This window comes from Xenopus laevis, chromosome 3L (assembly GCF_017654675.1).
Source record: "Xenopus laevis strain J_2021 chromosome 3L, Xenopus_laevis_v10.1, whole genome shotgun sequence".
NCBI classification, from domain to species: domain Eukaryota; kingdom Metazoa; phylum Chordata; class Amphibia; order Anura; family Pipidae; genus Xenopus; species Xenopus laevis.
In genome coordinates, this window is record NC_054375.1 from 154,917,522 (window position 1) to 154,929,367 (window position 11,846).

Consider the following 11,846-nt stretch of genomic DNA (forward strand, 5'->3'; position numbering starts at 1 on the left):
TCTTAGACATTAGTCCCTGTTCCATGACTTTTCTAAAGGGGTTGTCCCTTTAGGGCCTAACACTTCTGGAGCCTTGTTGACTCCAGGCTCAATGCACATCCAACCAGATCAACTGCTGCAGGCCAAAGAGGAAGGACCTTACACTGCAAAGCATTATGTTACAGTGATGCAGGATATGGTCATCAACCTGAGGATATGTAAAATAGGTACAAAGCATAACATGGGCTTTAACCCAGCAACAAGGAAATGAGGCACTGGTAGGGGCATGAAGCCATAAGGGCTATTGGACCTATGGGTCCCTGCAATACTAAATACTGGCAATTTGTCAAGTAGCTGACCAATTTAATTCAATATTTAATAGCAGTATTTGGCAAATGCAACCCTAATGATTACACAAATGATTCAGGACAGTAGGTGGGACAGATACACTGGCACCAAGCATAACTATACAGAAAACCAAGGAGTGTGTCTGGATGCAAGTTAATTAAGAGTGGCAATGTGTGTGGTGACTAGGGTTGCCACCTGTCTGGTATTTCGCTGACCTAAGTAGTAAAATACCAGCTGTAGACACTTCAGTCTTTTTAAATAATTTGTATAAGTTATATGGTCAACAAACACCACTCACCAAGGTGATATTTAAGTATATTTAATGTGTAAAAATGTGTTACAGAAGATACATACAAATTATCAGATATTTAGCCAGTCAAATACTCTATTGACAGCCTACCAATATAACTGGAGTATAACATATTTACCAATACCCAATATTTTACACCAGCCAAGGCCAGTATTACAAGTGTTTAACATTTGTAAAACATCATCCTATACCCTGGCAAGCCTCTAAACTGCTGCCAACATGCCTCCAGTCCCCTATGCCAGCTCCCCCTGTATTGCTGCATTCACTAAGTTCACTACGATGTGGCTTTGCCCACCATTTGCACAAAGACCCTGCCTCTGACACCAGTCCCTCATAGACACTCCTCATCCCGGCCAATATAAAACGAGCCAAAAAGTGGCAACCCAGTGGTGACATTGACCATTTTGACTCTCCGCCACAATGGCTGCAGTCGTAAATTACCGCTGCCTTATGGTCAACTATCAATGGAATCGAATTGGTAATTGAACCTGGATCATCTACAGCCATGCAGCAAGTACTTATATTTTTGGATAATTAGATTTAAGTGTGTCGATTTTAGTGGTCATTAATGAATGTAGTTGATGAGTTGATTGAGACCATTCACTGAAGGAACTTGAGTCCAAGCACAATCCTTGACCTTCTGCATAGCTGTGCCCACATCAGTGGGTCCATCCCACATCCTCTTATGATTGCCAAGAAGTTCACCGATTGACTCTGGAGCAATCGCCACCTTGAAGGTGAAGGCAACTCTAGGCATCAGGGAATTTGCATTCACAAAATTGTGTCCAAAATGTGCTTTCTGCATTGGAGTTGCATAAGTAAAGTAACCTTTCTATGTGCACCAGAATATTGGTGGGTGGCACCATGAAGCGCTTCTTTTAAAACACTGGCCAGAAGATTTTAGTTCACTGTTGTTTCAAGAGAAAAGCTTTTATTGTAAGATAATTCATTTTCACATTTGTTGCTTCCATTCCCACTGCATCCAAATCCCTGAGGAACTCCATAACATCAAAGAAATCATCCTCCTCTTTTGGGACAAGTTTGTCTAATGAAGAAATAGCTAATTTTATATAACTGAGCATCTCCAGACATGTAGAACTTAATGCTCCCCTGGGCTCACCTGCTTCACCTCTATATAATAGTCAGCTCACTGCCCAAATGCTGTTAGTGATACTGCTGCATGGTCTGGAAATCACAAGTAAACCATCTCCATCAACGTCTGTTATATTAGAGATGATGCTGAGATGTATCAGGGAGTTTTGCTTCAAAATCAATTGGTTTGTACTCTCTACTATGTGGATTCTGTACACATTTGCTATGAAAGCCTGTGCCATCTCTGACTCCAATACCAACTGCCACCTGCCCGAAGAGACCATAACTGGCTATATGAGCCGTCCAGGAGACATTATCATGGGAGGAACATTTTTAATTCATTTGGACAGGGTCTATAGTAATATCCAATTCACCAGCAAACCCCCAGAACTCCAGTGTCAAATGTAAGTATCATTATTATGTTTGGGGCTGGGAATTAACCCCCTTCACATCAGACACTTGCAGGAGAGCAGAGCACAAATGGCACTATTGACAAATAATGTATGTGAGTTCTATTCATTCTATCATATCATTTGTAGCTGTGACACAATAATAAAATCAAACTTTATTGGCCAAAAATCCAACAGCTGACATAGAGGAGGCGATATGTTCTCAGTATTTTTATGGAATTATTATTATTTTTAACGTTCCATCATTAAATGCAGCATTTTAAAGAGTAAACTGGTACAAATATAATATTTCTTAAAAAATGATACACATTTACAACTGGATATAGTTGGGAAACAGTAGGGGAGGGCTCTGTTAATGAGAGCTTACCTACTCAGTAGGGTGAGGGTTACCAGTATGGCTATAGAGTTCCTGTTGGTTAGTAAAGTGATGATAAGTGCAGAATAATATATGAATATCAGTGTTTAGTGAGTATGTAAGCAGAAAATATGCTGACCCAGTGGGTGGTCAAGTTTCTTAAGGCTTAAGTTATAGGCTTGACTAAAAAGGTCTGAAAAGGTAAGACTACATCTCTTACCTCTAATCCAACAGCTTTATTGGCACCCAGTCTGCTATAGAGCTTAGTGATGCCTGACGGTGGGGGCTTGTTGAGTGAAGTTCAAATTCAAATCTATACCAAGCTTATGGCTGCTTATAGTGTCCTAACTAGATTCTATGGCTGCAAGGTACAGCAGGGGGCACTGGGGAGGGGATGAACTGAGAAGAGACATCCCACTGAGCACTGGGACAGGAGGCATGATGTGAGAGGGTTTATATAATTTCATGATACATTTAGGGGCACATTTACTAATGGTCGAATATCGAGCGTGAATTAACCCTCGATATTCGACTATCGAAGCTAAATCCTTCGAATATCGAAAGTCGAAGGATTTACCGCCATTCATTTGATCGAACGATTAAATCCTTTGAATTGAACGATTCGAAGGATTTTAATCCATCGATCGAACTAAATTCCTTCGATCAGAAAATTGCTAGAAAGCCTATGGGGACCTTCCCCATAGGCTAACATTGTACCTCGGTAGGATTTAGTTGGCGAAGTAGGGGGGGTCGAAGTTTTCTTTAAAGAGACAGTACTTCTTCTATCGAATGGTCGAATAGTTGAATGATTTTTAGTCGTAGTCGAAGGTCGAAGTAGCCAAAAAAACCATTCGAAATTCAAAGTATTTTTTCTTCTATTCCTTCACTCGAGCTAAGTAAATGTGCCCCTGGGTTAAAAGTATATAAATTCTGCAGATAACATATAAATGTAAGAGAATGTTTCTATAAAAAAAAACAGAAGAAGATGCATCACTTTTCTCTGTACATATATAATCTTTGACATACGCTAATTTCCATCCATTGCTCAGTCAATAAATGTATCCAACCCTCCACCCACCTGCTTCTACCAATTCCTTATATAATATGTTATGTTAAGATGACCAGCCAATTCAGTGGTCAGAAACACAGCAGCCCAGTCCAATAACTAACTGCAACCACTATATAGTGTAGATGTTTGCATTTATTATTCTAACTACCGTATAAACCCGAGTATAAGCCGAGTTTTTCAGCATCCAAAATGTGCTGAAAAAGCGGTACCCGACCCGAGTAGCTGAGATTGCAGTCACTTTTAATCATTCCTATACCAACAGTTCACTTGGGGAGAGACTGCAATATCCCACAATGCCCTCTGTTGGTTATATGAAAGAATAACAGTGCGCCCTCTGTTGGTTATATCAAAGATTAACAGTGACTGCAATATCACACAGCACCCTCTGTTGGTTATATGAAAGAATAACAGTGACTGCAATATCACACAGCACCCTCTGTTGGTTATATGAAAGAATTACAGTGAGTGCAATATCAAACAGCACCCTCTGCACATGGTAGTGGGACAGTGGGACAATGCACACAGTAATCCATTTGGCAATTCTCTGTCACCATCAACTTTGCAAAGAAGTCTAGTTGATCGCTGGGGGGTTGCTATGGCAGAATGTGCGCTGCTGGGAGACAGGGCTGTAGTTGTGTCTAGGCTTATACTAGAGTCAATAAGTTTTCCCAGTTTTCGTAGGTAAAATTAGGTACCTCGACTTATACTCGGGTCGGCTTATACTCGAGTATATACAGTATTTCAGGGAAAGTAAAACTGATTGCTGATTGAAGTGTGTTTGCTTTGGAGAAGTTTTGTTGTGGTAGCATTAGACAATACATTGTGCTGGGTTATATTGGTATGATACTCAAGTGCCATAGTGAAAATGCTATAGTAACAATATTTCAGTAGATCTGTTCATTATAACTAGTCTGACTGATCTCTAAACTCCTTACCTGGTTCTTTGTTTTCACTCTAGGTTTTCTATTGAGTATTACCAGAGCATGCAGGCTTTAATATTTGCTGTGGAGGAGATTAATTCGGATCCTGATCTCCTTCCCAACATTACTTTGGGCTACAAGGTTTTTGAAACTTGCTATAGTTTAAGGAAAGCAGCCCAAGGAACTCTATCAATGCTGTCTGGAGTAACAGGAAGCACCCCAAATTATAACTGCCACCAAGGGACACGTCTTGCTGGTATTGTTGGTGACTCGGGATCCACCAGATCCATTCTTATGGCCCAAATCCTTGGACTGTACCAGTACCCACAAGTAAGCACAACATTTTCAAAAGTAAGATTATACTCAGCAGTCTCTGCCAAATCACTGCATTGTGTATTCTCTTTTACAGATCAGTTATTTTGCAACCAGCCCGCTTCTAAGTAATCGGAACTTGTTTCCTTCATTCTTCCGTACAGTACCTAGTGATGAGTTTCAGATGAGAGGTCTGGCCCAACTTGTTTCTTATTTTGGTTGGTCTTGGGTTGGTCTTTTGGCAAATGATAATGACTATGGTCAATTGGGACTTCAGATAACAATGCAAGAAATTATAAATAGTGGTGCCTGTGTGGCCTTCACTGAAAACATCTTGACTAGCCAACCCAATAGGAATGCTCCTCGAATTGCCCGGGTCATTAAAGAATCGACTGCAAAGGTTGTGATTGCAATAACCTCTGATTCTGAATTTGTGATTGTGTTGGAAGAGCTGTTGAAGCAGAATGTGACTAGAAAGATTTGGATTGCAAGTGAAGCATGGGCAACTTCAGATCTACTCTCTAATGGACGATTCCAAGGGATTTTGTTGGGCACCATTGGTTTTGCAATGTACAGTGGTCAGGTGCCAAGATTTAGTGAGTATCTCAAGAGTCTCCACCCATCAAATTATCTTTCTGACCCATTTATAAAGGAGTTTTGGGAACAAGCCTTCTTTTGTAAGTGGCCCAATCAGACAAACGTTACCTTGGTGGACAATGCCAGAGAACCAACATGTACAGGAACTGAAAAGCTGGACAGTCTATTAACTGACGTAGATCGCCGAGTGTCTTTTAATGTGTTCACTGCTGTTTATGCCATTGCATGGGCTCTGCATAATTTGTTTAATTGCACAACTGGAGTTGGACCACTCTATCAGGGAGCCTGTGCCAATATATCATCGTTTCACCCCTGGCATGTAAAGGATTGCTTTATTACTCAATTCAGATTATTTTCATACTGATTCCCATGTTTTTCATTCTCTAAATGCATTTTTACTTTTAATTCTCAGCTTCTCCATTATGTAAAAAGAGTGAACTTCAAAACCCCAGGTGGGAACCAAGTTTCTTTCGATGAAAGAGGGAACCCTCCAGCCATCTATGATATTGTGAATTGGTATCTGACTTCCAAGGGCACCCTGGAGCAAGTTACAGTCGGAAAATATGACTTAAGTGCTCCTAATGGGAAAACGTTAAACATAGATAATGGTGGAATTGACTGGGCCAGCAAAACCCAGGTGCTGTAAGACACATTGCTATTCCTTCATGACTAGCATGTCATGTATATATTGTCTAGCATTGCATGAATATTTTCAATTAAAGTATTCTAATACAGAATATATTATTACATGGGTATCAAATTAGTTTTTTTGCCTTCCTCTGGATCAACTATCAGTTAGGCAGGTTAAAAAAAGTTAAACCGCCGAACTTGATGGGCGTGTGTCTTTCAACCTAACTTAATATTTTACTAAGTTACATATATATAGAGAGCGATATATCAAGGGAAGTCAACAACAACAATTTACCTATTTATGGGCAGCATTCAGTCAAAAAAAATGTGTTCCCAGGTGATGCAAGTTTTTAATTTTTTTCTTAAATTGGTATTTGGACACATCTTTTGTTTAGGAGTTGCAATTTGATTCCATAAAATAGTGATTTGGTGCATCCCTACTACTGTATATACCAACTTTAATTTCCATTAAGACTCTTCATTATTTAATGCATTTTTATATATTAATAATAATAATAATAATAATAATTAGTAGTAGTAGTATTATTATTATTTAATATGAGAGTTGTGCAACTGTTTCCATGCGAAAGGCTAATATTTATATATAACAATAATTATTATACTGCATATGTATATATGTGATGATACAAGTCAATCTATAGAGCACGAGCCCCTATAAAAATCCCTTTCTTGGCTGTATTAAAGGATATTCATCTCCTACAATATTGTTAATTTATTTTATGCCTTCAAATGGGCCATCGATCTATATTCCTTTTCACAAGAAAGTGCTGCTTTGTATTTAGCAATGTCCTGAGTGTATCCAAGAAATTAGACGAGGTATTTTAAGATAATATTGACCAAGGGAAGACTCAGGGATCCTAAAAAGAAAAAAAAGGTGCTGCTGATGGATAGGCTGCAATAGTGAAGTATTGCCAAGATATCACACCGATAGCCAGCATACAAATTGTACTTACAGGATGGAGACTGTAATGTGCGTGTTAGAAAAAGTGCCGGATCCTTTCAGCAGGCGGTCTTTCCAAAACTGTATCACCGATATTGCTTCCTGGGATGCAGGTGAGTCTTTCTCCTTCTCTGCCGGGTTTCCTTGTGTAGATCCTGACCGCGTGGTGTATCAGGTCTGTTTGCTGAAGATCCTCATGTCCTCCAAACTAAACAAAACTTTTGTTTAATCAGTCTCGTGTGGGCTTTTTGGCACCGAATAATAGTTAAAGGATTCTGTCTTTAACCAATGGTGATATACTCTTTATTCAAAAGTCTAAATCGTTTCATATATACAAATACTTCATCAGGGGCAATACCCATACTGCTTTCCGGTCTTTTGTAACCGGTAGTGGGGAAATTAGAATAAATTAGCTTCAATTAAGGGATAATTGGTACCATAAATAACATCATTAATTATACACAGTATCAGATATTTATAAATAGTCAATTATAAAAATGGAGAATTAAGTCATGGATTTAAAATTAATTAAAAAATTATTTAGAAAGTTGATCATTGCATCACCTCATTTGTTACATTTGATTTAAATTCTAACACTTTCTTTTCCTTTTTGTTACATGTCTTCCATGCTTTACAGGTTCTGCAAGGATAAAAACCTTTGTTTTCTTTGTTGTTAAAAAAAGTAGTTTATCCCTGTGATTCCTGTGTTTTTTTTGTTTTTTTTTGGAGGCAACTGGGCCCAAGTATCTGCTTAATAGAATGTGTTTTTTTATAAATCAAGCGAGGATATTAAGTTAGAAATTCATCAAAATCTTTGTCTTTCTTTAATATGTGCCAGTGATGTTTTATTATATTTTCTACTTTCGTATTGGATTCAATAAACGTTGTGATGGGCAAATTCTCGAAAATTGCGAAATCGTGAAATTCAAATGTTAATCAAGCAATTTGAACGTTTTCACAAAAAATTTGAGCAATTCAAACATTTTCACAAAAAATTGAGCAATTCAAAGTTTTCACATAAAAACGAGCAATTCATATGATTTATAAATATCTGATACTGCGTATAATTAATGATGTAATTTATGGTACCAATTATCCCGTAATTGAAGCTAATTTATTCTAATTGCCCCACTACCGGTTAAAAGAAACTGGAAAGCAGTAAGGGTATTGCCCCTGATGAAGTATTTGTATACAGTATATGAAACGCGTTGGGCTTTTTTTACTGAAATTGAATAAAGAGTATATGACCATTAGATAAAGACGGAATCCTTTAAATATTTTTTGGTGCCAAATTCCAAAAAGTCCACACGAGACTGATTAAACAAAAGATTGGCTTGTTTTGGAGGACATGAGGATTTTCAGCAAACAGTCCCACGCGGTCAGGATCTACACAGGGAAAACCAGCAGAGAAGGAGAACGACTCACCGCATCCCAGGAAGAAATAGCGGCAATACCTGCTGAAAGGATCCAGCACTTTCTCTAACACGCACATTATGATCTCCATTCTGTAAGTACTATTTGTATGTGGGCTATCGGTGGGATATCTTGCCAATACTTCACTGTTACTTATATCACAGCCCAAATAGTAGATTTATACACGGTGGAGGGTAAAGCTGGTCCTATAACTGTCTCACTGGTGCTCCGTCCCAGCACCAAAATTTAGTCATGTAGGTTTCACGAAGATTGAGAACAGAAAGGACGCTGAAGCAGACTTACTGCTGGTGTGCAAATTTATTGTCCACACAACATGTTTTGGGCAACATATGCCCTTTCTCAAGTATATCACGGCCATTTATTTAAAAAGTAACACACTCAGGGGCGATCCTGGCACCTCCGCCACCTGAGGCAGCAGCAGTTGCTTTCCCCCCTCCCCTGGAAATTTGCTCTTAACATACCACCCCCTTGTACCTAGTGGGGCGTTGCCACCTGATGCGACAGCCTCAACTCGCCTCATTGGCACCTTTGTTTCTTTTTAGGATCCCTCAAGTTTTAGACGCATGCCTCTACCCTTGCTGAATATTTTTTTACATAAGGACTAGTGGATCCTGTATTTTAAATAAGTGCTGCCACTAAGCATTTTTTATTACAATGCACGGAGTCCATCCCTAGAGTACTGACTATTTTAAGATAATGCCTTCAACATTATTGTCTTTTTTGGGGAAGTTTGCAAATGCTACAATATTTTTACAGTATGTTACTAGACATTTCTCCTCCCTACTCTATGGGTAACAATCATTGATAACAAAAGTAATGACTTAATGTGCCCTGTATTTCTATATGATTCTGTGATTGTCATGATTGTCATAGGTTCCTCTATCCAAGTGCAGTTCAAGTTGTTCCTCAGGATTCAGGAAGGTGATTGTTCCAGGAAAACCCCTTTGCTGCTATAAGTGTGCCCGGTGTCCCCAGGGACAGATTTCAAATCAAACAGGTGCTATAATAATTATTTTGATTTGGGATCATGAAAGTTATTTATATATGGCATTAAACAAACTTTAAAATCTTTTAAATCATTCTCCCAAGATGCTGTGGAATGTCATCCATGTTCCTGGGACACATGGCCTAATCTACAACAGGACAGATGCTTACCAAGAACTACAGAATTCCTTTCATATGAAGAACTTTTAGGTTACAGCTTAGGGGCCATTTCTATCTTTTCTTCACTAATCCCACTTGTAATTTTGGGAATTTTTATTTGTTTTAAAAATACACCAGTTGTAAAAGCCAACAACTATTCCCTTAGTTATCTTCTCCTGCTCTCCCTGTTCCTCTGTTTCCTTTGCTCTTTAGGTTTCATTGGTTACCCACAACTTGAAAAGTGTATTTTACGCCAGGTGGCATTTGGGTTAATTTTTGCTCTCTGTATTTCCTGTGTTCTGGCCAAAACCATCACTGTTGTCATTGCCTTTAATGCAACCAAACCAGGGAGCAGGTTAAGAAAGTGGACAGGGGTAAAGGTGTCCTACTGTGTCATTACGTTTTGTGTCTTTATTCAGATAATTGACTGCGTATTTTGGTTGATATTCTCTGCTCCCTTCCATGAACTTGACATTAACACTCAACCTGGTGTGATCATAGTTAACTGCAATGAAGGTTCGCCAACTGCTTTCTGGTGCATGCTGGGATATCTTGGCCTCTTGGCCACTGTCAGCTTCATCGTAGCCTTCTTGGCCAGACGTCTCCCTGATAGTTTCAATGAAGCCAAATTTATCACATTCAGTATGTTGGCTTTCCTCAGTGTCTGGGTGTCCTTTATCCCAGCCTATCTCAGTGCACAGGGCATGTATACTGTAGCAATGGAGGTCTTTGCCATTTTATCTTCCAGTTGGGCTGTGGTGGTCTGTATCTTTGTACCAAAATGTTTCATTATATTGTTCAGACCCAACATGAACTCAAGAGAAAATCTTAGAGTTAAAAGGACAGCCTAAACATTACAATTAAATGAATGAAATTAAAACTTATTTCTAATAAAGCTTCTGCTATTACATTACCATCAAAAGAAAATTATGGTGCGACAAAGTTTTTAATGAATAAATGAATATTATAATACTGTGCCTGTTTGTTTACCCATCTATATTTCTAGCTGTGTGTGAAGGCCAATGTAATTTTAGAATCTTTCAAACAGTTATCCTCATAATAGAAATTAACCTAATTTTATAGTTTGATAATATTAGAGAGATTACAGGAACACCATATATAAGACATAAAACCAATGAAACCAATGATACATTTTAAAATATTAATAATAATTATAAAATTTCCTTTACATGTATCCTCCTCTTCTTCTGAAAACTTCTGAAAACAAAGCCAAATTTCTATTATTCAGGTTGTTGGCTTTCCTCAGTGTCTGGGTGTCCTTTATCCCAGTCTATCTCAGTGCACGGGGCACGTATAGTCCCTTCTATCCTCCTTGGTGGAGCTTGGAGCTGCTCTTGCTAGCTAATGCTCACTGACTTACTCTCCTAGACATTGGTAACTGTTCCATGACTTTTCTGAAGGGGTTGTCCCTTTAGGGTCTAACACGTCTGGAGCCTTGTTGACATCCAACCAGATCAACTGCTGAAAGCCAAAGAGGAAGGACCTCCCACTGCAAAGCATTATATTACAGTGATGCAGCATATGGTCATCAATCTGAGGATATGTAAAATAGGTACAAAGCATAACATGGGCTTTAACCCAGCAACAAGGAAATGAGGCACTGGTAGGGGGATGAATAGAATTGGATTGGTAATTGACCCTGGATTATTTACAGCCATGCAAAAAGTACTTACATTTTTTGATAATTAGATTTAAGTGTGTAGATTTTAGGGGTCATTAATGAATGCAGTTGATGAGTTGATTGAGACCATTCAGTGAAGGAACTTGAGTCCAAGCACAATCCTTGACCTTCTGCATAGCTTTGCCCACATCAGTGGGTCCATCCTCTTATGATTGCCAAGAAGTTCACCTATTGATGTAGGGGAACTCTGGAGCAATCACCACCTTGAAGGTGAAGGTAACTCTTGGCAGGTAACTCTAGGCATCAGGGAATTTGCATCCAAATTGTGTCCCAAATGTACTTTCTACATTGGAGTTGCATAAGTAAAGTAATCTTTCTATGTGCACCAGAATATTGGAGGGTGGCACCATGAAGCACTTCTTTTAAAACACTGGCCAGAAGATTTTAGTTCATTGTTGTTTCAAGAGAAAAACTTTTATTGTAAGATAATTCATTTTCACATTTGTTGCTTCCATTCCCCCTGCATCCAAATCCCTGAGGAACTCCATAACATCAAAGAAATCATCCTCCTCTTTTGGGACAAGTTTGTCTAATGAAGAAATTGCTAATTATATATAACGGAGCATCTCCAGACATGTACTGTA

General features: G+C 38.7%; 1 protein-coding gene across 1 annotated transcript; it reads left to right on the plus strand.

Annotated features, from left to right (window-relative positions):
* The first annotated feature begins 1,930 nt into the window (after nt 1-1,930).
* LOC108710434 (extracellular calcium-sensing receptor) lies at nt 1,931-10,411 on the plus strand. Its single transcript, XM_018251573.1, has 6 exons — nt 1,931-2,133; nt 4,522-4,813; nt 4,893-5,711; nt 5,805-6,029; nt 9,291-9,414; nt 9,507-10,411. The coding sequence occupies exons 1-6, from the start codon at nt 1,931-1,933 to the stop codon at nt 10,409-10,411; spliced, it is 2,568 nt and encodes an 855-aa protein (XP_018107062.1).
* The last annotated feature ends 1,435 nt before the right edge of the window (nt 10,412-11,846 follow it).

Excerpts from the sequence above, each read along its gene's own strand:
- LOC108710434 (XM_018251573.1), top strand. The coding sequence starts at position 1,931 with ATGTGGATTCTGTACACATTTGCTATGAAAGCCTGTGCCATCTCTGAC. Across the intron at positions 4,814-4,892 it reads GACTGTACCAGTACCCACAA|ATCAGTTATTTTGCAACCAG; the intron begins GTAAGCACAACA and ends TCTCTTTTACAG. Across the intron at positions 5,712-5,804 it reads CATCGTTTCACCCCTGGCAT|CTTCTCCATTATGTAAAAAG; the intron begins GTAAAGGATTGC and ends TTTAATTCTCAG.